The sequence below is a fragment of the Lampetra fluviatilis genome, chromosome 52 (genome assembly GCF_964198595.1).
Source record: "Lampetra fluviatilis chromosome 52, kcLamFluv1.1, whole genome shotgun sequence".
NCBI lineage: Eukaryota > Metazoa > Chordata > Hyperoartia > Petromyzontiformes > Petromyzontidae > Lampetra > Lampetra fluviatilis.
The window spans coordinates 3629916-3655797 of record NC_136326.1 but is presented as its reverse complement, the minus strand read 5'-3'; the positions used below and the strand labels follow the sequence as shown (position 1 = coordinate 3655797).

The following is a 25882-nucleotide window of genomic DNA, read 5'->3' as shown; positions in this document are numbered from 1 at the left end:
GGTGGGAGGAGCCAAGGTAGGCCCTGAATATTATTTTTGTGAGGTTCGGTGCGGCTGAAGCACGCTGCTAGGAATGAGCCTTTGTTGTGTTAACTGGGTGCGGATGATGTACAGGTGCGTGTAAAAGGGACTGAGCCTTTTTGTTATGTAGAGATGATGCGGCTGAAATCGCTGCCAGGAAATTAGTCTTTGTTGTGTAGAATGGTTGACTGAGCCTATTGTTATGTAGAGGTGGTGCGGCTGAAATCGCTGCCAGGAATGCTCCAAATATGTGTAGAAGCTTGTGTTGCCTCCGAAACGTCGTGATTTTTATTTTATTTTTATTTTACTTTTATTAGTTTTAATTTTTTACCTACGTGACTTTACGGAAAAAAACCTAAGAATATGAATCCTTGCAGTCACGAAAGCTTCAAATCTAAAGTTAGACTTGTGAACAAGCCGACTTGCGAACAGACCTCTGGAATCTAACTCGTTTGTAAGGAGAGTCCCTGTGTATATATATATAACAGGCAACGTTTTGGGTAATGTACCTTCTTCAGCACATCACACTGTGAGGAAGGGTCATTGCCCACAACAATGTCGCCTCTTATATTTTCCCCTATTAGGGCAGTGTTTATTCGTTGTCTGTTTGTTTGTTGTTTTTTTGTCAAAGGTAGTGGATTGAACAAAAATAGCGAAACACGATTTGGAGCTTTAGCCGACGTGCGAACAGGATGACGCTTGCACCGTCGTTGTAGAAACTCCGCGTAGAGCCACCCCCACACGTCCGTCTGGCGTTCGCTGTTGATCACAGGGCGCTCTGATGGAGAACTTCAAATGTCTTCTTTTCTGGAGTAGTCCCATTTATGACTATTTGCGGTTTCTGAATAAAGACATGTGTGTGTGTGTTAATATGAAAACAGTAGATCAGATGACACAGTGAAGAGCCTAAATACAAAACAGGGAACATCGTTTCATACTTAAGTTATTCAATTGAACCTCATGGCGGGACCCCGGGGTCCCATAAGCCCCCGGCTCTCGCATCAACTGCGTTGCGACGTCATTTTACGTCTGTTGAAGGCGAACGACGCGGCCATCTATTCCTCTCGACGAGCTTTACACGATGCGCTAATCAAAGTTTCAAAGTTTTGTTTCTTCTGCGCATCCATCCTCGCCGCTGCGCTTGGACGACACGACAACAGAACGATCCGCGCCGGGCGGGTCGCAGCGTTGATGCGCGCGGTGGGACGGAGTCGACCAAAAATAAATTCACTAATTACGATTTTTACTTGCGTTTCTTCGAGACCCCAGGGTCCCGCCATGAGGTTCAATTACTGGATGAAGGCCTCCACGTGGTGTTGGTCACGTCCTGAATGCCCACGTAACACCTCGTCTCGACTATGGCAGTGGGTCTTCCACGGTGTGAAGAAGGTGGATTTACTTCACAGTGGCTTGTGGCTGGCCATCGAACAAAGATGTGCACCGCATCGCGCGCTTTCAGGTGTGCTTCTGCGGCCGTCTGGAACGCTCTTCTGATACTAGGAAGCCACTGCGAGCTATGAACTTTTAAATCTAGATTGAAAACGAATTTCTTTAGAACTGATTTTTGCGTTTAGTTTGTGATCCTTCCCGCCCGCACCTACGATTCGCACGGCCGGTCACGTACCATGTGTGAAATACGTTCAACGTACGGACGTACTCCAGGGCATGCAGAATGCCACCGCGGGACGGCTGACTGACCGCTAGTTCTCGTCAGGGGACCCTCAATCTCCCCGACTTTACCGGACCTACACCGCTGCCTTCCAATTGGGCTCCGTGCTGCACGACTGCAAATTTACTGGGCTTAATTCAACCGCGCACTCCTTTCGGCAATCGCCACAATGTATTTGACCGATGAAACCGCGCAGCTTTGCGACCCTTGACCCTTGCTCGAGGAGTTTGAGGTCCGACCGCACGCTCCTCCGTCAGCCCAACAAAACGTGTCGAAAGCTTTTGGCATTTCTTGCCGTCCGCGTTCCCTCAGGATGGGGATGCTGCACCTCGAGAACTAGCCGAGATTCTCCCATTGAGAATTTTTAACAAAAAATGCTCATTTACTTTAATGATACGTGAGATAAACTAGCGATTTTTTTAAAACTACATTTAACTTCTCTGAAGCTCTTCTGCCTTATAAAAAAACTATAAATAAATAAAATAAATAAACATGGGGCTGTTTGACCATACTTCACCACCCAGGTCCGGGGTGTGGGTTGATGAATGGTGACCCGATTTCACACATCCACACGCGCTGCACCGCCCAAAGCCCGGATTCATGTGTCCTGTGTGGCAAATAGCCAGTAGAAAACCACCCGTGCCGTGCTGGCCCCATGCAGGCTCAGCTCGCCGCGGTGGCTAGGAGATGTTAACTGCATCGCCTGGTATACAGGAGGTCGTGGGTTCGATCCCGACCCTGAAACTTGTATATTTAGAGTTTGCCTGTTCTCCCCGTGGTCGCGTGGGTTTTTCTCAGGCGTTTCCCTCTACATTTTGAATCGACATGCGTTTAGAAACATCTGTTTAAGAGTATTTGGCTGCTATACAGTTCCACATGATAAGCCACTTCAATGGGCCATCATTTGTGGCCAGGTGGCTTCTGAAACAGAGCTGTATAGCTCAGTGAGCCTTATATGGTAACATTGAAAATAGTTTTTAGTAGTTTTTACGATATGCAAGTGGAAAAATGGGTACTAGTTTTCCCAAGTTCCCACTTGTATGTATGTAGAGTATAACACGTAGGCTATCGCGATTAATATTATTCATAATCAACGTTTTTTGGTTTTAGATCGCGTTATTTATAAATGTGTGGTAAAAAATCGCCATTCTGGCGAATTGCCCGATGATGCTGGATGCAATTACCAGCGAAACGTCGTACTCAACAATTGTAAATGTTGTGGTTTCACGCTTCAACACACCGGTGGGCTAAAGCAGTGAACTATTTGTCTTCTGTCAACGTGACACTTTCTTACTGATTGGCCGTGTCGGGTGGTGGAGGGTTACGACACATTTATAAATAACGCGATCTAAACCCAAAAACGTTGATTATGAATATGTAGAGTATGTTGAACTTCTTTCGCACTCTACGCAGCCAACCAGACAAATTAAATCGCCGGGCGTGCCAAGCGTTTGTGACGCGCCAACGATTATCGTTTCGGCTCGCCGGAAAATCGAAGAACAAACCCTCACGACCACGCACGTAGCGGGGACCTGACCCCCCGCGCGTCAATTCGACGTTGTAACGAGCGAGCCCGTGAAATCGCTTTACCTCCATGTCCACGCCCATCTTGTTTGCCGCCAGCCTGCGCAGGTCAGCCTTGATGAGTGCTTCGACATGCAGACAAGGGGACGAAGGGAGCATGGAAAGAATTATTCGATTGCTAAAAAAATATGTTAAAATATTGTGTGTAAAGGAGATGGAATCGAGCCGGCGTCCTCTGGATTTGCAAGTCGCGGTGCGCCAGCCATCACACCACGGCAAGCTCCGAGGCATTTGAGCGCCCGAGACATTATTATTATTAGGAAGCCACTGGAGCTATGCACTTTTAAATCATCTAGATTTAGAACTCATTTATTTAAAACTGCGTTATGTGTTTAGTTTGTTGTCCTTCCCCCGCACCACCGATGAGCACGGTTGGCTACGTATGGTGTGAAAGAAGTTCAACATTCATGCATGCATAGAAATCCAAGCTCTAAAATGATATGAATAATGACAGTGGGGTGTTTTACAAGAAGCAGGTGGTTAGCAATGCGTGCCTGCACTTAAACGATAAAACTACCAACTGTAAAACTATGTGAACTGTAAAACGATAAACTTGGAACATTTCTCACCTGTCAAGATGGTTCCAAGCAGCAGTGCGGAGCAGAGCAGCAGATTTCCGGCGCGGGGGTCAAAATTCGTGACGATGTTTCCCTGGGACAACGTGAGGGCGATTCCGCAAACCTGCGAGCGGAATCACGTGGTCACCGCTAACATTTGTCATCATCGTCATCATCATCGTCATCATCATCGTCGTCATCATCGTCATCTGCGGACGTCGCGCGTACGATATTCGGAGGGCCAGCATCTTTATCCGCGAAGTTTGACCTCCACGAGCATCTCCGGAACGTGCCGCTCGCGAACAGCGAGTGACTACATTGCATTTGTTTTAGTTTTTTCCTTGTAGAGCAGTGCAATTGATGATAGTGTTGAGTAGAAACATGCGTTGAGACTATTTCGATTATTTTTGTTGCTATAAATGTTCAAATGACAAGCCACCTTTGTTGAGCTATAATTTACGGCCAGGTCACTTTTTAAAAATAAGTTAATAAACCTCGGTGAGCTGTGCCTGGTAGGATGGGGATGAATTTCGATTTAAAACTTTTGTGACTGCAGGGATTCATATTCTTGGTAATTTCGTAAAGTCACGTAGAAGGGAAATAATAAAATATAAAACAATAAAAATTATCACGACGTTTCGACTGCAACACAAGCAATCGTCATCAGGTGTGATTGCTTGTGTTGCAGTCGAAACGTCGTGAGAATTTTTATTGTTTTATATTTATATATTTATTTTATTGCTTCCCTTCTACGTGACTTTACCGAAAGAACCTAGAATAGGATGGGGGTGGATTAGTGATGTATTTGTTGGTGTTTGGGAGATTTTTGTACCTTTCTTGTACTTTGCACTGCTATCCTGCTTTTGTGCTGTTTATTGTTGTAAAGTTCTGACCACGTGCCCCGACTGGACATCCGTGAAAAAGAGCTTCATAGCTCATCGGATTCCTCCAGCACAAATAAATATTACTGGTAGGAACCTCCCGGTTACACCAGCCCACAGGGGATTATTGTGTCCGTCGTGCAGGGAAGGGCTGGGTGGGGAGGGAGGGGCTTGGTGGGGAGGGGCTGGGTGGGGAGGGTGGGGAGGGGAGGGTGGGTAGAGGCTGGGTGGGGAGGGTGTGGAGGGGCTGGGTGGGGAGGGTGGGGAGGGGCTGGGTGGGGAGGGTGGGGCTGGGTGGGGGGTTGGGCTGGGTGGGGAGGGGCTGGTCACCCCGTGGTGCCCTTATAAAACTCAACGTTTAACCTACTCACGCCGGCTTGTGCCCACCCTCACAGTCGGGCATATTTGCGGAATATACCACGCCGCCGTTGACCCTGGCCATTGACCAAGCAACCCAACGTTCCTACCAGCTCCCTCTGCAGGAATGTGTTCTGAATCTGATTAGTTCGAAGGCTGTTCCGCGGACACGTCGCCCCGTCTTGATGCACAAACTCCTGCAGCAAACGGCCGATGGCGGTCGATATGTTCGAAGCGAGGACAGAGACCATCAAAGGAATGGTGCCCCCCCCCCCCCCGCGTGATCCGTGGACCAAAACAAATCACTCGAGACGCCGGTACTGGGCGGCAGCCGAGAGCGGTCAACGCGAACACCGTCGCAAGAGGTCAGGCGCAGCGTCGGGCACGACGGTCCTTCCCGCCGGCTGGGCACGTGACGAGTGAAATGAGTGAAGGTGCCGAGTTGACGTTAGAAAGAGTTGCACCTGGGCGAAGGCGTTGAGCAGGCCCGAAGACGTGCCCTCCGACTCGGGGTAGGTGATCTCAGCCGCGAACTCAAATCCCAGCGGAAGATATCCCGTCATAAAAAACCTGGACAGATTAGGGGCATTCCCACAATGACAAACATAAGCCCCCGTGTAGCCTCAACGAGACTGTTGGGGCGAGTGCCGTTTAGCGAGCACCTATGAAGGCCGGCACGGCACACGAGGGCGTGGGTGGTCACCACCACCCCCGGCCGCCTTTGTCTCCCTAGTGGCGATGTTTACGCACCGGCCCAGGTACTCGTTGAAGGCTGAGTCGACCTAGGGAAGGCCCAGGACCCAGTTCAGATAATCGTCACCGGTGTTGGCCGTGAGCGGGAATCAAACTCGGGTCCCTGGGTCCGTAGCAGAACGCGATAACCGCTACAGTACCGCTCCACACACACACACAGACACAAAAACACACACACAGACATGCGCGCAGTCGATCGATGAGTCTGCGGCGTAACAAATTATACTGCTGGGTCGACAGGGGGGGGGGGGGGGGTTGGCGGTCAAATTCAGGAGACGTGCCGAATGTTTTCGACTGCCGCACCTGGAGATGGAATGGAACTGGCGACCTCTGGATTGTCCACGGTGTGCGTCCGCTCCGTGTCTCTTAACAGTCGTAACGCTGCCGACGTCTTGGGTTCGAGCCCAGGCAAGCTGCCTGTGATTAAATTCGGTCCTCAGGTTGTGCGGAGTTGATGGTCTCAGCCAGGTCACGAATGACCGCACACGACAACGATTGAAAAAAAAAAACTCCCCGCCATGTAAAATTTTGGTTCCGCACTTAGTTTGGCAAAATACAATTCCAGCTCTGAGAACATGCGACGGACATTACTCTCATATGGAGAGTCGAAGTGTGGGGGGGGGGGAATACTGCCTTCTACTATGTGGATGCATGGGCCAGAGTTCACTGTGAAGGTATCTATCAGAGGTAGTTCTATTTAACACTTTGGCTATTGTGGAGAGGCAGTTCTACGATGTCCGCTTCAGCGGGCCGTTCTCCAAGACGGAGGTTTGCGCTCGTCGCTCTGCGAGAGATCCGAGTGGACGCTCCGTCCCGCTGATGTTGACGTGCGCACGTGGACCAGAGGTCGCTTTTTAAAGGGATCCCTCAGAGGTAGTTGTGCTGTATCCGCTTCAGCGGGCCGTTCTCCAAGACGGAGGTTTGCGCTCGTCGCTCTGCGAGAGATCCGAGCGGACGCTCCGTCCCGCTGATGTTGACGTGCGCACGTGGACCAGAGGTCGCTTTTTAAAGGGATCCCTCAGAGGTAGTTGTGCTGTATCCGCTTCAGCGGGCCGTTCTCCAAGACGGAGGTTTGCGCTCGTCGCTCTGCGAGAGATCCGAGCGGACGCTCCGTCCCGCTGATGTTGACGTGCGCACGTGGACCAGAGGTCGCTTTTTAAAGGGATCCCTCAGAGGTAGTTGTGCTGTATCCGCTTCAGCGGGCCGTTCTCCAAGACGGAGGGGAACGCTCCGTCTCGCTGACGTTGACGCGAGGTGGCGCAAATCGGGACGAACGCTGCTGGATGGGAAACGACGCAAACAACTTCAATTATTCAAGAAAAAGTAAAAGGGGTGGAGAACTCACCCAAGGAGCCCCGCGGTGAGATAGACGACCCAGAGTTTCCCCAGCATCAGCGTGAATGTGAAGATGATCATCCCCGCAAGGGAGAGCGCGTACACGGCTAGCGTTGTCTGCCTGTCCACGCAGACACGACGGCCAACAACAACAACAACAAACACGTCCGGCGAGCTTACAACTAAACACGAAACTATTTTTTTATTATTTTACCACTTAAGGACCACTGAGCTATACTCTTAGTTCTTTCGGTAAAGTCACGTAGGTAAAAAATGAAATTAAAATTAATAAAAATAAAACAATACAATCACGACGTTTCGGAGGCAACACAAGTCACTTGATGCAGCAAATCTGGCTGTGACGGTCCCACCTGATGACGGAGACTTGTGTTGCCTCCGAAACGTCGTGCATTTTATTCTTTTATTTTTATTAATTTTTATTTCATTTTTTACCTACGTGACTTTACCGAAAGAACTAAGAGCATGAATCCTTGCAGTCACGAAAGCTTCAAATCTAGAACCCACTGTGCTATATTAGCTATTTTTTCAGAGGTAACCTCCTGGCTATCACAAATGATTGCTCGGCAAAGTGACTTACCGCGTGGAAGTTTATAGCAGTAGCCAAATACTGCGAACGCGTGATGTTCATTCTAAATGTGGAGGAAAAACCCGGAGGACCCGGAGAAGAATCGACGCGACCACGGGGAGAGAGAAATTCAAACTCCAAATATACAGCAGGCGTTACGATAGGGATGGAACCCACGACCTCCCGTATACCAGGCGAGGTAGTTAACATATTGCCACCGTGGGTTATGAAATAACGACACCAGACGAATCTCGGTTAACCTGCCACGTCGATGCCAAACAGTAACCACGGCGACGTAACACACTGACGTAACGCAACTTCCTTGACATCTCCCCTTATCAAATTCAACAACAGCAGCAGCAGCAACAGCAGAAAAATAACAATTTGAATTCGAATGCAACCACCAGTTCAAACAGCCACCGTGCAACGGTTCGAGAAGCACATCAACTTTCCCATTCAGGCAAATCGTCGCAAATTCAAGCGACAGTTTACAGAGTCACCAAAGCAAGCGCACGTACTTGAACGTCTTGGTATAGTCCAGCCAAATCCCGCACAGCAGCGAGCCCAGCATGCCGGCCAGCACCAGGGTGAGGCCGATGCGGCCGGCGTGTATCTCCTCGCCCTGTGTTCGCGCACACAAAGACAAAGCGACGAATATCTCACCAGCTCCCCACACCACCCGTAGAGCCTGAACAGACCGCAAGGAGCAAGTGCTGTCAGCGAGTAGCCCCGACGAATAGCTCTGATGATGCCGGTTGTAATTACCGGGGAAAACGTCACGGAACTCGAACGGTAAATGTTGTGGGTTTACTCTCCAACACACCGCCGGTGTGCTGGACTATTAACCAATTGGAATGTTTTGATCACGTGACAAACCTTACTAATTGGCTGTGTCGGGTGGTGGCGGGCTTAACGGCACATTTGTGTTTACGAGATCTACCCCACAAACCTCTATTATAGAGAGCATCCATGAAGGCTGGAGCGGTGCATGAGGGGGTTTGTGGCCATACACCACGCCCGGCCACCTTTGTCTCCCTAGTGGCAATGTATCTATGTTGAACTTTCGCACCGTACGTAGCCAACCGTGTTAATCAGAGGTGCGGGGGTGGGACAACAAACTAAACACAAAAAGCAATTTTAAATAAATACGTTTTTCATCTAGATGATTTAAAAGTGCATAGCTCCAGTGGCTTCCTAATATCGGAAGGAAGAGCGTTCCAGACGGCCGCAGGAGCGGTGTTTACACACCGACCCCAGGTACTCGTTGGAGGCTGAGTCGACCTAGGGAAGGCCCAAGACTGGTTCAGATAATCGTCACTGGTGTTAGTGCCCATGGGTGGGAATCGAACTCGGGTTACCGAGTTCGTGGTTGGCCCATGGTTGGCCCAACGTTGACCCAACGTTGACCCGTGGTTGGCCCGACGCTGATACAACGTTGGCCCTAACGTTCCACGTCCGCTGGGCATTTCACGTTTCTGCGCCGAAGCTAATGAGGCCAGCTTTGCTGTGCGCGACGTCCAGTTTTTTAATATGCTCGGTGGTGCGATTTCATTCCCCTCTCTCTCCACAATGTGTTTAATCAAAAGCGCCGTTGTGGAAAACTCAAATAACTGAACGGATAAGCCGACAAACGCAAATCTCCCCCAGGGCCCCTTTGCAAAAACGGCTGGCAGGTCACCGGCGTCGATTCAAGCAACCGGTCCCGAGTTTTGCTCGTACTCAATTAATGCTGCCGAAGTTATGGCCCTGCCACGCGGGGGGGGCCCCGTGGGGGGTCCGATGGTTTTTGTGTCAAAATCAAACAAAAATCTCATTTTTTTGCGTGAATAGACACAGACGAATGGGGAAGGCTTGTTGACTGCTTATTCATTTCATTCGTCACGCGCCGTCAGCGGAAGGGCCATGTGCGTGCGTGCGTGTGTATATGTGTGTGTGTATATGTGTGTGTGTATATGTGTGTGTGTGTGTATGTGTGTGTGTGTATATGTGTGTGTGTGTGTATATGTGTGTGTGTGTAGCGGTTAGCGCACTGCGCTACGAACCTAGCGACCCGGGTTCGATTCCCGCTCACGGCCAACACCAGTGACGATTATCTGAACCGGTCCTGGGCCTCCCCTAGGTCGACTCAGCCTGAAATGAGTACCTGGTGTGTAAACATCGCCACTGGGGAGACAAAGGCGGTCGGGCGTGGTGCTGGCCACCCACCCCCTCGTGTACCGTTCCGGCCTTCATAGGTGCTCGCTAACAGCACTTGCCCCTACAGTCTGTTAAGGCTACACGGGGGATCTTTTGTGTGCAGTGCATGCGTGTGCACGCACGTGTGTGCGCGTGTGTGTGCTACGAACCCGGAATCCCGATTTCGATTCCCTCTCACGGCCAACACCGTTGACGAATATCTGAACCGGTACTGGGCCTCAAATGAGTACCTGGTGCGGTGTGTGTCAACATCGCCACTGGGGAGACAAAGGCGGTCGGGCGTGGTTGCTGGCCACCCACCCCTTCGTGTGCCGTGCCGTCCTTCATAGGTGCTGCTCGCTAACAGCACTTGCCCCTACAGTCTGTTACAGGCCACACGGGGGGGGATCTTTGTCTTTGCGCGTGCGTGCGTGCGTGTGTGCGTGTGCGTGCGTGTGCGCGCACGTGTCTGCTTGCTTGCGTGTGGCTGGAATCAGTTCGGCGAGCACCGTGCGATTGTGGGTCGCTGCTCACCGGGTAGTGGTAGACCACCATCTGGTTGAGTAGTGTCGACACTGAGTAATAGCAACCGGTGTTAATGCCTAGCAGCACGTAGACATCCGTGCAAAACAGAGGCGCGCGCACACAGAGACACGCAGAGACACACGGGGGCATGCGAACACAAAGACAGGCGTTAGTGACCGGGCGCGCTCACACTTCGTGGGATCGAGTCGAGCAACTTGATTGCATTTGAACGAGTCGCTCACGTGGCGGGTCCGCGAGCTGTCGCGCAAATCGTCTGCTTGCAGCAGCAGCGGCGGCAGCAGCGGCAGCCTCAACTTGGGAGCGATCTGCCCGGCGGAGTTGTAGCGACAACGCTTCGCCGCTACTTGCCACTGGGGTGTTGGCGGCCGTGAGCCGGAATCGAACTCGGGCGGCCGGGGGTTCGGAGCGTAGCGCCGCGCTAACCGCCACACACGGACAAAGATCCCCCGTGTAGCCTTGACAGACTGTTGGGGCAAGTGCTGTTGGCGAGCGTCTGTGAAGGGCCGGCACGGGACACGAGGGGGTGGGTGACCACCACCACGCCCGGCCGCCTTTGTCTCCCTAGTGGCGATGTTTATTACACACCACTGCACCAGGTACTCATTTGAGGCTGAGTCGACTTAGGGGGGAGGCCCAGGACCGGTTTCCAGACAATCGCCACTGATGTTGGCCGTGAGCGGGAATCGAACTCGGGTCGCCGGGTTCGTAGCGCAGCGCCAAGCTAACCACTGGATTGCCCCTCCAAATACAACGACACGCACACACGCACATGCGTGCGCGCAGATGATGATGTTTGCACGCACGTGGAAGAGCGTACTCACGTGATTTCAAACAGCGTCCACTTAAGCAGTTCAACCTTTGCTTACTTTGCCTTTTAAAAGCATCTCTTTACGTGAATACACAATTCCTCGCACGAGACAGCATTCTCGAAACACCTGATCTTCGTTGATGTTCGCATTAGTCTTCGCTGTCTTCAGTCGGGTGGACCGAAGGGCGATTAACGTGACGCGCAAACGTAACACGTAGCGCGGATTTGTAATCCGACGGTCTGATTCACGAGAATAGGTTTTCCCCTTTTTTTGGCAACAAAACAGGTGTTAAGATCTTCTTGGTTCTTTCGGTAAAGTCACGTAGAAGGGAGATAATAAAATAATAAAAATAAAACATAATAAAATTATATATTTTTTATTATCTCCCTTCTACGTGACTTTACCGAAAGAACCAAGAAGATGAATCCCTGCAGTCACGAAAGCTTTAAATCGAAGGTGCTAAGATGTTAAAACACCAAACTGAAACCTTTTTCAAGGAATCATGTCCGCATTAACCACAATACATGTGGTCAGAATGCAAACAAAAAACTCTGATAATATATGCATTGTCTTTGAAACTGATTGGTCCACACCAGAGAGCTTTCTTTTGAGCCTCGTCTCAAACGGTTTTAGACCAGAGGACGCCAAAAGTTGTACAGCACAAAGACAGTGCACTACCAGAGTAATGAGAGCTCGGGGTGAGCAGCTACATAATGGGACCTCCTTTGCCAAAATATGAGAATAGGTTTTCCCCTTTAAAACCTATTCTCATATTTTGGTACTTACAAAGGAGGTCCCCATGATGGTCTGATTCACCATTAGCTTTGCGATCACAGCAGAAGAACCCGACGTGTTCCCCGCGCCGAACGACTCGTAATTAAGAACCATCACGGTGAGGTCCAAAGGCCTGCGAGTAGTTTCGCAGCGAAGTTTCACGCTGCCCTGCCAACAGGCTGAGGCATTGCCATCAGGCCCTTGAGCCTGCATTCCCTCTTAAACATGCACTTCAATTCACGCACCGCCGCCAATGCTGATAAACGCCCGGGCCTGTGACACGCAACACAACCCAGAACACTATTGCAACTCACCGAGACCTTGAAAACGATGAAGGGTTGGTTGAGTGCCAAGGAAAGCTCTCGGATGGGTGCCCGCAATGCGCACGCAGAAAGAAAAAGCTCAGCGGTAGAATTGATATATAACGTGCACAGATCTCGTTAGACTCAGAGGCACGGGAACTACAGACGAGGGCAAAAGGCAGCCGCAACCGGCGGCTACCCAACAATTGCCCAAGCTCTGGGGCCCTATATTGGGATGTTTGGCCAACTCCATTAATGAGCAACAATCCACGTGGGAGAAAAACGGAGTACTCGTTGATTCTAACCTTAATTTTTTTTAAGGAACTCCAATATATATTCTCCGGTAGGTATTCATAAAATATAAATTTTCATAGTCTCAAAGGGGTGAGGTGGTGGGGTGGGGTGGGGGGGCAATTGAACCGGAAGCTTGTAGGTCAGGGGTTCAGCAACCAACATAACGAGAGGAGGCATTTTAGTTCGAATTCGGTAAAGTAAAAAAAAGAAACAACTCAATATTTCAAGAGCCCCAATGCATCTTCTTGGTTCTTTCGGTAAAGTCACGTAGAAGGGAAATAATAAAATAAAATAAAAATTTCATAATAAAAGAATAGAATAATATAATAAAATTTATTTTTAATATTTTATTATTTCCCTTCTACGTGACTTTACCGAAAGAACCAAGAAGATGAATCCCTGCAGTCACGAAAGCTTTAAATCGAAAGCCCCAATGCCCTGCGGTGAATACGAGACGGCGAGTCGCGAATAACGAGCGGTCAAGAAGCAGTCGCTGAAGGAGCCGCCACGCGTCTCAAACCCCCCCCCGCCCCCCCGTTCTAGATCATCAACATCCAGTGTGCGACAGCCATTCTGACCCATCGCAACGGGAGCCCGCCCAAAGCGCCTCTCTCGGAGGACGATCGACAGCGGGCGGCGCGAACGATCCGTCTCGGCGGGAGGTACCGTAGGTGACGACGAGCAGGACGAAGGGACGGTCCTTGAGGAGGCGCACGATGGAGTGGTGGAAGGGGGTGCCCTCGCCCTCGCAGTCGCGCCGCGTCGCTTGCGAGTTGCTGGGGGGCAGCGCCGGCTCTTCGCGGAACACTGCGGGGGGGGGGGGGGGGGGGGGGCAAGCGGTAGTTGCGTACGCGAGAGTTTGGTGGTGTCGTCGTTCCGTCGACGACAAAAAAAACGAAACGCAAGCGAGATCGAACGGACGGAATAAGCAATTGGCCTTGTCTCGGTAAGGGGTGCCAGCTGTGGAGAGATGTTAACTACCTCGCCTGGTTTGCAGGAGGTCGTGGGTTCGATGTTGAGATGTTAACTACCTCGCCTGGTATGCAGGAGGTCGTGGGTTCGATGTTGAGACGTTCACTACCTCGCCTGGTATGCAGGAGGTCGTGGGTTCGATGTTGAGATGTTAACTACCTCGCCTTTTATGCAGGAGTTCCGTGGGTTCGATGTTGAGATGTTAACTACCTTGCCTGGTTTGCAGGAGGTCGTGGATTCGATGTTGAGATGTTAACTACCTCGCCTGGTATGCAGGAGGTCGTGGGCTCAATCTCGACCCTGACGCCTGCTGTTAAGTTAATGCGGCCTGTTGTGTATTCTAGGATTTCAAATCATGGTTGGAGAACGACTCAGCCCTTTATCCCTCCGGGGTCAATAAAACGAGTAGCATTTTGTGGAGAATTCATACAACGGGTGTCTACTACTACATCTACTACTACATAATCTACTACTACTGCCGTGTAAAGCGAGGGACACCACTTTCCCCTCACACTGTAAATCCACATCCTGACAATGTATGTTGTATGTATGTTGTATGTATGTTGCATGTATGTATGTTGAACTTCGTTTGCATCATAAGTAGCCAACCATGCTCATTATTGCTCGACTCAGTGGCTTATTCACGTGGAAATGTATAGCAGCCAAATACTGTGTGATGTTGATTCTATATGTGACGGGAAAACACGGAGGACCCGGAGAAAAATCCACGCCACCACGGAGAGAGAGACACGCAAACTCCAAATATACAGCAGCAGGCGACGGTGTCAGGATCGAACCCACGACCTTCTGTATACCAGGTGAGGTAGTTAACATCTACTAGCCACCGTGATGATGATGAAAGAGAGAGACACGCAAACTCCAAATATAGAACAGGCGTCGGGGTCAGGATCGAACCCACGACCTCCTGTATACCAGGTGAGGTAGTTAACATCTCCTAGCCACCGTGATGATGATGAAAAAGAGAGACACGCAAACTCCAAATATACAGCAGGCGTCGGTGTCAGGATCGAACCCACGACCTCCTGTATACCAGGCGAGGTAGTCAACATCTCCTAGCCACCGTGATGATGATGATGAAAGAGAGAGACACGCAAACTCCAAATATAGAACAGCAGGCGACGGTGTCAGGATCGAACCCACGACCTTCTGTATACCAGGTGAGGTAGTTAACATCTCCTAGCCACCGTGATGATGATGAAAGAGAGAGACACGCAAACTCCAAATATACAGCAGGCGTCGGTGTCAGGATCGAACCCACGACCTTCTGTATACCAGGTGAGGTAGTTAACATCTCCTAGCCACCGTGATGATGATGAAAGAGAGAAACACGCAAACTCCAAATATACAGCAGCAGGCGTCAGGGTCGGGATCGAACCCACGACCTCCTGTATACCAGGCGAGGTAGTAAACGTCTCCACCGCATCTTCTTGGTTCTTTCGGTAAAGTCACGTAGAAGGGAAGTAATAAAATAATAAAAATAAAACATAATAAAATTATTCTCACGACGTTTCGGCCACAACGCTAGCAGCCGTCCTCAGGTGAAAACCAGGTCCGTCGAGGCGACAGAGTCTGAATGAAACAGCACACGAGCTTGGAGCATTTTTTATTATTTTATTACTTCCCTTCTACGTGACTTTACCGAAAGAATCAAGAAGATGAATCCCTGCAGTCACGAAAGCTTTAAATCAAAGTCTCCACCGCAGTTCACGCCCGGCGTCCGCCCTGGTAAATCCCGAGGGTATATGAAGCACGATGATGAAGATGACGACGATGATGAAGATGACGACGACGACGACAAGAGATGACGATGTCTCACCGACGAGGACGAGCAGGAAGAGTGCGGTGGAGATGGCGGCGGTGCCGTAGAAGAGGATGGAGATGCCCTTCCCCAGCGCCTCCGTGTCCCCCGTGCTGGGCACCAGCAGAGGAGGCACCACGAAGCCCAGTGCCACTCCCAGCTGGGAGATGATGGGGGGGTTGGGAGATAAAAACGACATCGGTCAGAAAAGGCGTTCAATTAGTCAGCCATTCGAGCAGATTTGGTCCAGTCAGTTGATGACGGTCCCCTCCTCCTCCTCCCCCTCCTCCTCCTCCTCCCCATACCTCCTCCTCCCCCCCCTCCTCCTCCTCCTCCCTCCTCCTCCTCCCCCCCTCCTCCCCTTACCCCCTCCTCCTCCTCCTTCCCCCCTCTTCCTCCTTCCCCCCCCCTCCTCCCCTTACCCCCTCCTCCTCCTCCTCCCCCTCCTCCTCCCCTCCTCCCCTTACCCCCTCCTCCTCCTCCCCCCCTCCTCTCCTTACCTCCTCCTTCCCCCCTCCTCCTCCTCCCCCCCTTCTCCCCTTACCCCCTCCTCCCCTTACCCCCTCCTCCTCCCCCCCCCCCCCACCTCTTCCCCCCTCCTCCTCTCCTCTCCCTCCTCCTCTTCCCCCCTCATCCTCCCACCTCGTTCATAAGCGACCCCCCCCCCTGCCAATTTTATGCCCTTCCTGAGGCACCCCTTGAACCTGAGGCCAGAGGTCACGTGAAGTGACCTGAGGCCGGAGGTCACGTGAAGTGACCTGAGGCCAGAGGTCACGTGAAGTGACCTGAAGCCAGAGGTCACGTGAAGTGACCTGAGGCCAGAGGTCACGTGAAGTGACCTGAAGCCAGAGGTCACGTGAAGTGACTTGAGGCCAGAGGTCACGTGAAGTGACCTGAGGCCAGAGGTCACGTGAAGGGACCTGAGGCCAGAGGTCACGTGAAGGGACCTGAGGCCAGAGGTCACGTGAAGTGACTTGAGGCCAGAGGTCACGTGAAGTGACCTGAAGCCAGAGGTCACGTGAAGTGACCTGAGGCCAGAGGTCACGTGAAGGGCAGCAGCCCACTTATTGTTCCCTGGCTCACCTCACCACCACTTCATCTCATATCTCACTCATCAACCCCCTTCATTCAATCCATTCCATTCATCATCATTTACCGTCATCAATTTCGCTTTTCACCGAATTCACGCGTCACAGATTCGCCCCCATTGCTTCATCCCATCGCATCTCCGCCATTACATCCACACGCTGCACCGTAGTTAATTCTTTTTAAAGCGCCCTGGATAAGGCGCTAATATAAATTCCTTCGAGGTTAAGATATCCGCCTCCCTGGGGCGCTCTCTAACATGCAAAGGGCTCGCAAATCGCTGCCACGTGACAGGTTAGAAAGGGATCTTCGTACCGTGGACTCGACGCCAACAGCAACATTTGGGATACAATCGATCGGGGATGGAAGGACAATCATCATCATCATCAGCAGCAGCAGCAGCAGCCACCATCTATCCACTGCTAGAGCAGGCCATCAAACCATCTCTCGGTGGGGGGGGGGGGGTGTGATCCTGCCACGCAAAACAATTCAGCCAGCACCCGCACGCCAGCCGATTCCATCGCTCCGTCTCCACGGAGTTGAATCCCATACGTTCCTCGGTCACTACTATCCACCACGTGGCATTGCCTCCTCCATCCACGTCTCCTGCCAGAGGCCCACAGTGCTTCTCTGAGGGGTCAACGCCAGCTACAATGAAGTTCCCGCGACACAGTGGACAATGGTACCATGACCTTTCACCCCCTTCGACGTGGTAGGTGTAGCCTGTCTGTTTAGTGCTAACCCAGGACTGCGTAAAAAACTTATATTGCAACTGAAGTAAAATCCCAACAAGGCATCGTCATAACGTTAGACGAGTGGTGGTTGTTCCCTCTGTGGTTTTCCCCTGGGCAGGAAATCCTCTGGCTTCCTCTTAGCCCCAGTCAAATCGCGTGACAAAATCCGCATCAGCTGATCGTACGATCGAGCCAAACGATCGGGCCAAACTCATAACTGTAACTAGCGCATCTTTAAATTTCCATTTAAAGCTTTCGTGACTGCAGGGATTCATCTTCTTGGTTCTTTCGGTAAAGACTAGCCATCATACGAGCACGAATAATGAATCCGTTAATTTGTACTATTACAACTGTTCTGTATGTTAGCAGGTAAGGCTCACCGAGCTGTATAGCTTTTTTTTTAGAAGCGACCTGGCCACACGTAATGATAACACAATGACGTGGCTTATCACGTGGAAACGTCAAGCTGCTGAACGCCCTAAACGCGTGCTGCTTATTCTAAATGTCGAGGGGAAAACAAGAAGGACCCGAAGAAAAATCCGCGCGACTGCGGGGAAAAAGAGACACGCAAACTCCAAATATACAGCAGCAGACTTCAGAGTCGCGATCAAACACACGATCTCCTGTGCACCAGGCGAGGTAGTTAGTCCATAACAGTTTTTTGGGTTAGATCGCGTAAATATTTAAATGTGTCGTTAAACCCGCCACCACCCGACACAGCCAACTAGTAAGGGTTGTCACGTAAACAGAACGTGGCCAATTCGTCACTACCACATCACTAACCGGTGTGTTGGAGAGACAAGCCACAACATTTACAATGTGAGTACGACGTTTCGCCAGTAATTACAACTCGCTTCATCAGGCGACAGCCAGATTTGTGGAGAAATCCTCCTGTTTCGTTCATTATGTAGGGATGTATATGGAGTCGCGGAAGTGTAGCGACAGAATCGAGAGAGGAGTGGCACTGCGTGTCTTAAGTCTCTCTCTCTGACGCCAGAGTGAGTATGGCATGGAAATTCTAGATTTGAAGCTTTCGTGACTGCAAGGATTAAAATTAATAAAAATAAAATAATAAAAATCACGACGTTTCGGAGGCAACACAAGTCTCCGTCATCAGGTGGGACCGACACAGCCAGATTTGCTGTATCACTTGATACAGTAAAATAAAATTATAAAAATCACGACGTTTCGGAGGCAACACAAGTCACTTGATACAGCAAATCTGGCTGTGACGGTCCCACCTGATGACGGAGACTTGTGTTGCCTCCGAAACGTCGTGATTTGTATTATTTTATTTTTATTAATTTTAATTTCATTTTTTACCTACGTGACTTTACCGAAAAACTAAGAATATGGCATGGAAAGTCTCTCTAGGGGGCATAGCCCTGGTGACGATGGGAGAGAGCTCGGGCGAGGACGTGGTCCTCTGAGTGAACCCCAGAGGGCACGTGACCACGCGTGTTTTTTCTGCAATAATTTGCTGTCTTTTCTTGGATTTTCTGTTTGCACTTAGTCACATATTCACTTTAAGATGTTTTTTGTTCATTTTTTTGTTTGTTGCGGTTGCACCCGATTCAAGAGCCGAATGGCTCACAAGGCTATACAGTACCTAATAAATGAACTTGAACTTGAGGTGGCAAGGGGGGTCCAGAAGGGGTGAGAGGGACACGTGATGTAGGGGTCAGAGTCTTCGGGAAGGATCTGAAAGGGGGCGTGGAAGGGCGCGTGGCCAGACCCAAAGAAGATGAATTCCTGCAGTCGACAATGAAAACGGAGTTTCTATTCTTGGGGTCTTTCGGTAAAGTGTTTTCTTTGAGCCATCTACGTGACTTTATCGAAAGACTCAAATAATATGAACTCAGTCGTCATTGTCGAGTCTTTGTGTCAATCACAACGCGTGCACGTGGGTTGTTTGACCATAGTTCACCGGGCAGGTCAGTGGGGGTCGGTGATTTCGGCCTCAAATCAGTGCCTGGCGTGATGTGTAAACATCGCCACTGGGGAGATAAAGGCGGCTGGGCGTGGTGCTGGCCACCCACCCCCTCGTGTGCCGTGCCGGCCTTCATAGGTGCTCGCTAACAGCACTTGCCCCTACCGTATGTTAAGGCTATACGGGGGATTAGCTGTTGTGGTTATCCACGGTGTGGTGGTTGTACACGTATGTTGAACTTTTTTCGCACCGTACGTAGTCAACCGTGCTAATCGGAGGTGTCTCACCTCGGTCATCTCAACCATAAATGAGTAACCTCGGTGCGACGTGTAACCATGGGCACTGGGGAGACAAAGGTGGCCGGGCGCGGGGCTGCTGTAGCCACATCAACCCCCCCCACCCGCTCCTGCACTGCCCTTCATGGGCGAATCCGCTGCTCGCTAACGGCACTTGCCCCGGCAGTCTGTTGAGCCTGTACGGGGGGTGGGGAATCTTTGTCTTTGTCATTCCACGGCGGGTTATTTCCACCACCGTCCCATCCCGCGATTCGCACGGTTGGCTACGTACGGTGTGAAAGAAGTGCCACACACATAGGGCACCGTACACGCAAGTGTACGTTGTCTGCGTGTTGTTGTTTTTTTTATTCCCAAAGGACGTTTTTTTTTGCGAAGGGAGGTGCCAGGGAACGGACGTCGCTTTTAACAAAGTCCCCGCGTGAAACGGAACTTTAAAAAAGGCTCACTCAACACGACATAAACATCGTTTTAGAGATCCCTAATACAGATTTTTTTTCCCGTAATTTTTTATTTTTGGTCGATGGGGGAACAATAAAATGTGTCGTTAAACTCGCCGCCACCCGACACGGCCAAACCCGGTAAGGTTTGTCGCGTAAACCAAACGCGACCGATATTATTTTAGAGAACGCAAATGACACGTGCGTTGTATTAAGTAATTATCTGTACGGCCACGTTAGGGGGGATTGCCCCCCCCCCCCGCTCCGCGTTAACGATCAACTTGTAGGCTCGCCGAGCAAACTCTTCAGCAAACTTTGTTGAACGAGGGGGGGGGGAGGGGGCAGATACCGTCAATGCGAACAAACTTTGAGGTTTGAAAGTTGATTAGTTTAATAGGGCGAGAGAGATAAAATAGAACACTCGAGAGATGGATGGGGGGTGGGGTGGTGAGTGGTGGGGTGGTGGTGAGTGGGGGCGTGGTGGTGAGTGGGGGGAGTGGTGGTGAGTGGAGGAGTGGTGGTGAGTGGGGGGAGCGGTGGTGAGTGGAGGAGTGGTGGTGAGTGGGGAAGTGGTGGTGAGTGGGGGAGAGTGCTGGTGAGTGGTGGTGAGTGGGGGAGTGGTGATGAGTGGGGGAGTGGTGGTGAGTGGGGGTGAGTGGGGGGAGTGGTGGTGAGTGGGGAGTGGTGGTGAGTGGGGGAGTGGTGGGGAGTGGGGGAGCGGTGGTGAGTGGGGGTGAGTGGTGGTGAGTGGTGGTGAGTGGGGGAGTGGTGGTGAGTGGGGGAGTGGTGGTGAGTGGGGGTGAGTGGGGGGAGTGGTGGTGAGTGGGGGAGTGGTGGTGAGTGGGGGAGTGGTGGTGAGTGGGGTAGTGGTGGTGAGTGGGGGGAGTGGTGGTGAGTGGGGGAGTGGTGGTGAGTGGGTGAGTGGGAGAGTGGTGGTGAGTGGGAGAGTAGTGGTGAGTGGGGGGAGTGGTGGTGAGTGGGGGAGTGGTGGGGAGTGGGGGAGCGGTGGTGAGTGGGGGAGTGGTGGTGAGTGGGGGGAGTGGTGGTGAGTGGGGGAGTGGTGGTGAGTGGGGGGAGTGGTGGTGAGTGGGGGAGTGGTGGTGAGTGGGGGAGTGGTGGGGAGTGGGGGAGCGGTGGTGAGTGGGGGTGAGTGGTGGTGAGTGGTGGTGAGTGGGGGAGTGGTGGTGAGTGGGGGAGTGGTGGTGAGTGGGGGTGAGTGGGGGGAGTGGTGGTGAGTGGGGGGAGTGGTGGTGAGTGGGGGGAGTGGTGGTGAGTGGGGGAGTGGTGGTGAGTGGGGGAGTGGTGGGGAGTGGGGGAGCGGTGGTGAGTGGGGGTGAGTGGTGGTGAGTGGTGGTGAGTGGGGGAGTGGTGGTGAGTGGGGGAGTGGTGGTGAGTGGGGGTGAGTGGGGGGAGTGGTGGTGAGTGGGGGAGTGGTGGTGAGTGGGTGAGTGGGAGAGTGGTGGTGAGTGGGAGAGTAGTGGTGAGTGGGGGGAGTGGTGGTGAGTGGGGGAGTGGTGGGGAGTGGGGGAGCGGTGGTGAGTGGGGGAGTGGTGGTGAGTGGGGGAGTGGTGGTGAGTGGGGGAGTGGTGGTGAGTGGGGGTGAGTGGGGGAGTGGTGGTGAGTGGGGGAGTGGTGGTGAGTGGGGGAGTGGTGGTGAGTGGGGGAGTGGTGGTGGAGCGTTTCGCGCGCTGCGCTACAAACCCGGCGACCCGAGTTCGATCCCAGCCCACGGCCAACACCGGTGACGATTATCTCTGAACCGGTTCCTGGGTCTCCCCCTACGTCGACTCTGGTGCGCTGTGCAGTGAACATTACCACTGGGGGAGACAAAGGCGGCCGGGCGTCGTGTTGGCCACCCATCACCTCGTGTGCCGTGCCGGCCTTCATAAGGTGCTCGCTAACAGCACTTGCCCCGACATTCTATTCAGGCTATGCGGGGGATCTTTATCTTTGGGTTATAAGTCCAACTTGCAAGAGTTGACTCGAGTCGTCCAAATCACAAAAGGCAAAACGTTAAAACGATTAACTTAATGAGTAACCAGGTGATTAATCTCGTCCTCGCTCTCGCCACGCCGAGTTAATAGAGCAAACCTTGCACCAACATTTAGACTGTATCCACTGCTGGATGAATGGTTGCCTCCGCAATAAACATGCCACCGTCGGCACATGGTTGGCCGAACGTTAGCGCAACGTTCACACGTGGGTGGGTGGGTGTGTAAGTGAATGAATGTGTGGCTGAGTGGGTGAGCAACTGGGTGCGGGTTCCGACTGGACGAGTGACTCGATGGATGACTGGGTGGGTGAATTTCTGAGTGAGTGGCCGAGTGGGTGACTGACTGCGCGAGTGACTGGATGGATGACTGGGTGGGTGAATTTCTGAGTGAGTGGCCGAGTGGGTGACTGACTGCGCGAGTGACTGGGTGGATGACTGGGCGGGTGAATTTCTGAGTGAGTGGCCGAGTGGGTGACTGACTGCGCGAGTGACTGGATGGATGACTGGGTGGGTGAATTTCTGAGTGAGTGGCCGAGTGGGTGACTGACTGCGCGAGTGACTGGATGGATGACTGGGTGGGTGAATTTCTGAGTGAGTGGCCGAGTGGGTGACTGACTGCGCGAGTGACTGGGTGGATGACTGGGCGGGTGAATTTCTGAGTGGCCGAGTGGGTGACTGACTGCGCGAGTGACTGGATGGATGACTGGGTGGGTGAATTTCTGAGTGAGTGGCCGAGTGGGTGACTGACTGCGCGAGTGACTGGGTGGATGACTGGGTGGGTAAATTTCGGAGTGAGTGGCCGAGTGGGTGACTGACTGCGCGAGTGACTGGATGGATGACTGGGTGGGTGAATTTCTGAGTGAGTGGCCGAGTGGGTGACTGACTGCGCGAGTGACTGGATGGATGACTGACTGACTGCGCGAGTGGGTACCCGCTGCCAGGACGTAGCCGCCTCACCTGGTTGCCGAAGACACCGATGGAACAGGCGGTGGAGACCTCCTTGGGGCCAAACCACACGGAGGCGAGTCGTGACGGCATGCCCAGGATGAACACCTGTGCCACCCCGCAGATGGACTGGGCCATCATGGTGATGCCAAACCCCAGGTGGTCGGGCCTCACGCTGGCCAGCTTCAGCCACGAGCCGCACGCGTTGAGCGCCGATCCGACGATGGCGATGACCCTCAGACCCTTGCTGTCGAGTAGCCACGTGACGGGGAAAATGAGCGGAATGTACACCACCATGTAGACCATGGACAACCAGTCGATGGAGCCCGTGGAGACGTCGTAGTAGCTGGAGAAGACGTGATTGAGGGTGCCGTACTCAATCCACTGGAAGGCGTTGGCCAGCGAGTAGCTGCTGAAGAGCAGGACCAGGATCCATCGACGTGGCGAGAGTCCCGTCTCTAGCTGGACATCCGTGGGCCCGGCCGGGGTGATCTCGTCCGCGACCGGTCCGGGCAAGTGAGTGTCTCTCTCCGATGTCTCGTGGCTGCTGGCATCGTCGGTGAACTCTTGGCCCAGCTCGCGAGTGGCCTCGTTCGTGGTCATTGCCAAGAAGCTCTAGGCCACCTTTGGGAGGTGTCTTCTTAAATGTTCTTAAACGTTCCGGCGAAAAGGCAATAATTGCGCAAGTAAAAAAAATTGCGTGATTTGTAACCCGCGAGATTTCTGTTCCTGCCAGTCACGTGAATGTCCACATGGCCTGGCTACAACTTGACCGCTGCGTGTGTGTGTGTGTTTATATATATGGTTAAATACTTGGCAGGTCTAATAGTACAACTATAAATGTTTAATTATTTACGAGATGTACATTTTTTTCCCAATAAAACACGGACTGATAAGAAAGTCTTACGAGTTGCAGGGAGTACTTGCGCAAGAAACGTTACTTAACACGCGCGCACGACTGCTGCTCCAGGCGACTTACGCATGGCTTACATGACGTCAAAGACAAACATTCACACCTACCGGCCTTTAAATAACGTTTCGGGACAAGTTCCGTTAACGAGCAGCGCCTATGGAAGGTCGGGCACGGTGCGTCAAAGGGGCAATTGGCCACAGCATCACGCCCGGCCGCCTTTGTCTCCCTAGTGGCGATGTTTACACACCGCACCAGGTACTCTTTGGAGACAGAGTCGCCCAGGAACGGTTTTAGATGATCGCTGTCGCTGGTTGTGAGAGGGAACGCAACTCGAGTCGCCGGGTTCGTAGCGTAGCGCGCTAACAGCTGCGCCACCGCTCCACGCGGGCAAGCGAGGGACAGAGACGCCCCTATCAATTAACAATGCCGACTAAGCATGAAGTACAGTCCGACGCGCACATGGGTTCTTAAAATGTTAAATAACCACTTGCAGTATATACACACACAACACACACAAACGCGACTTTTCATTAGACCATCACACAAAAAGTGCCCACCCCCCCCCCCCCCCCGTATAGCCTTCACAGACTGTAGGGGCAAGTGCTGTTAGCGAGCACCTATGAAGGCCGGCACGGCACACGAGGGGGTGGGTGGCCAGCGCCACGCCCGACCGCCTTTGTCTCCCCAACAGCTAACCGCTACACCACCGCTCCCCGCAAACCATCGCACACGCGCGCGCTCCACACACGACTGCGAACGACCTCAAACCGAAGACACAAACAGGGTCCAAGACTGATCTGGTTAAATATCTACTCGGGGTCGGGGGGGGGGCAATTTCCAACGTTGTCTTCTTCGCTCGCGTAACGTTTACCGCATTAACGAAGAGGGGGGGGGGCACATCAAAGTGCGCATCGAGTGGACGAAGCAGTTCCACCGTTCGGCTCCGTTTTCGTTTTAAAGGGACCCCTCTAACGCTTCCGCATCTTAACCCGAGTAAGGAACGCAGTGCACACCACACACACTACACACATACCCCACACACACTACACACACTACACACACACCGCACACACACCACGCCACATACACACTACACACACACCGCCACATACACACTACACACACACTACACACACACCCCACACACACCACGCCACATACACACTACACACCACACACACACTACACACACACCCCACACACACCACGCCACATACACACTACACACACACCCCACACACACCACGCCACATACACACTACACACCACACACGCCACATACACACTACACACCACACACGCCACATACACACTACACACACACCACGCCACATACACACTACACACACACTCCACACACACCACGCCACATACACACTACACACCGCACACACACCACGCCACATACACACTACACACACACCGCACACACACCACGCCATATACACACTACACACACCCCACACACCCCACGCCACATACACACTACACACCACACACACACCACATACACACTACACACACACACTACACACACACACCACATACACACACCACGCCACATACACACACCACACATACACACCAACCACACACACCACATACACACTACACACACCACGCCACATACACACGACACACCACACACACACTACACACCACGCCACATACACACCACAAATACACACCAACCACACACACACACACACCCCACGTCACATACACACCACATGCACACCACATACACACAGCACACACAGCACACACACCACACCACACACTACACACACCACATACACACCACCTGCACACACCAACCACACACACCAACCACACACACACTACACACACACCCCACACACACCACACACACACCACGCCACATACACACCACAGACGCACCACACACACACCCTACACCCCACACACACCCCACACCCCCCCCCCACACCGCACACACCGTCACACTCCGCGTGTCACACTCGCACGCCCCTTATCTCTCCACCACGCCGCGCGGAGGGAGCGGTGGCGCAGCGATGAGCGCGACATTGTGAGCTTTGCACCTCTGGTCCAAAAGGGGGACGACTGATGTGCGGCCATCGTAAAACGTCTCG

The 25882-nt window shown here is 52.3% G+C and overlaps 1 protein-coding gene across 2 annotated transcripts; it reads right to left on the bottom strand.

Moving 5' to 3' along the window:
• Positions 1-400: 400 nt before the first annotated feature.
• Positions 401-24311, bottom strand: LOC144949099 (choline/ethanolamine transporter flvcr2a-like). Of its 2 annotated transcripts, XM_078878938.1 has the most exons (10): positions 22868-24311; positions 15453-15594; positions 13310-13450; positions 10453-10520; positions 8262-8365; positions 7168-7278; positions 5534-5639; positions 3844-3955; positions 3281-3339; positions 401-862 (listed from the first exon to the last, which is right to left on the bottom strand). In XM_078878938.1, the coding sequence occupies exons 1-10, from the start codon at positions 23456-23458 to the stop codon at positions 788-790; spliced, it is 1509 nt and encodes a 502-aa protein (XP_078735064.1). In that variant the 5' UTR covers positions 23459-24311; the 3' UTR covers positions 401-787. The 2 variants fall into 2 exon arrangements, with proteins under 2 accessions (XP_078735064.1, XP_078735065.1); XM_078878939.1 differs by lacking the exons at positions 401-862; positions 3281-3339; positions 3844-3955; positions 5534-5639 and adding an exon at positions 5825-5953.
• Positions 24312-25882: the final 1571 nt, after the last annotated feature.

Bases quoted from the DNA above. Each gene is read 5' to 3' on its own strand.
- LOC144949099 (XM_078878938.1), bottom strand. From the start codon at position 23,458: ATGACCACGAACGAGGCCACTCGCGAGCTGGGCCAAGAGTTCACCGAC. The intron at 13,451-15,452 runs GTGAGACATCGT...CCCCCCCCGCAG, and splicing joins CTTCCTGCTCGTCCTCGTCG to TGTTCCGCGAAGAGCCGGCG. The intron at 5,640-7,167 runs GTGAGTTCTCCA...TAATCTGTCCAG, and splicing joins CTCACCGCGGGGCTCCTTGG to GTTTTTTATGACGGGATATC.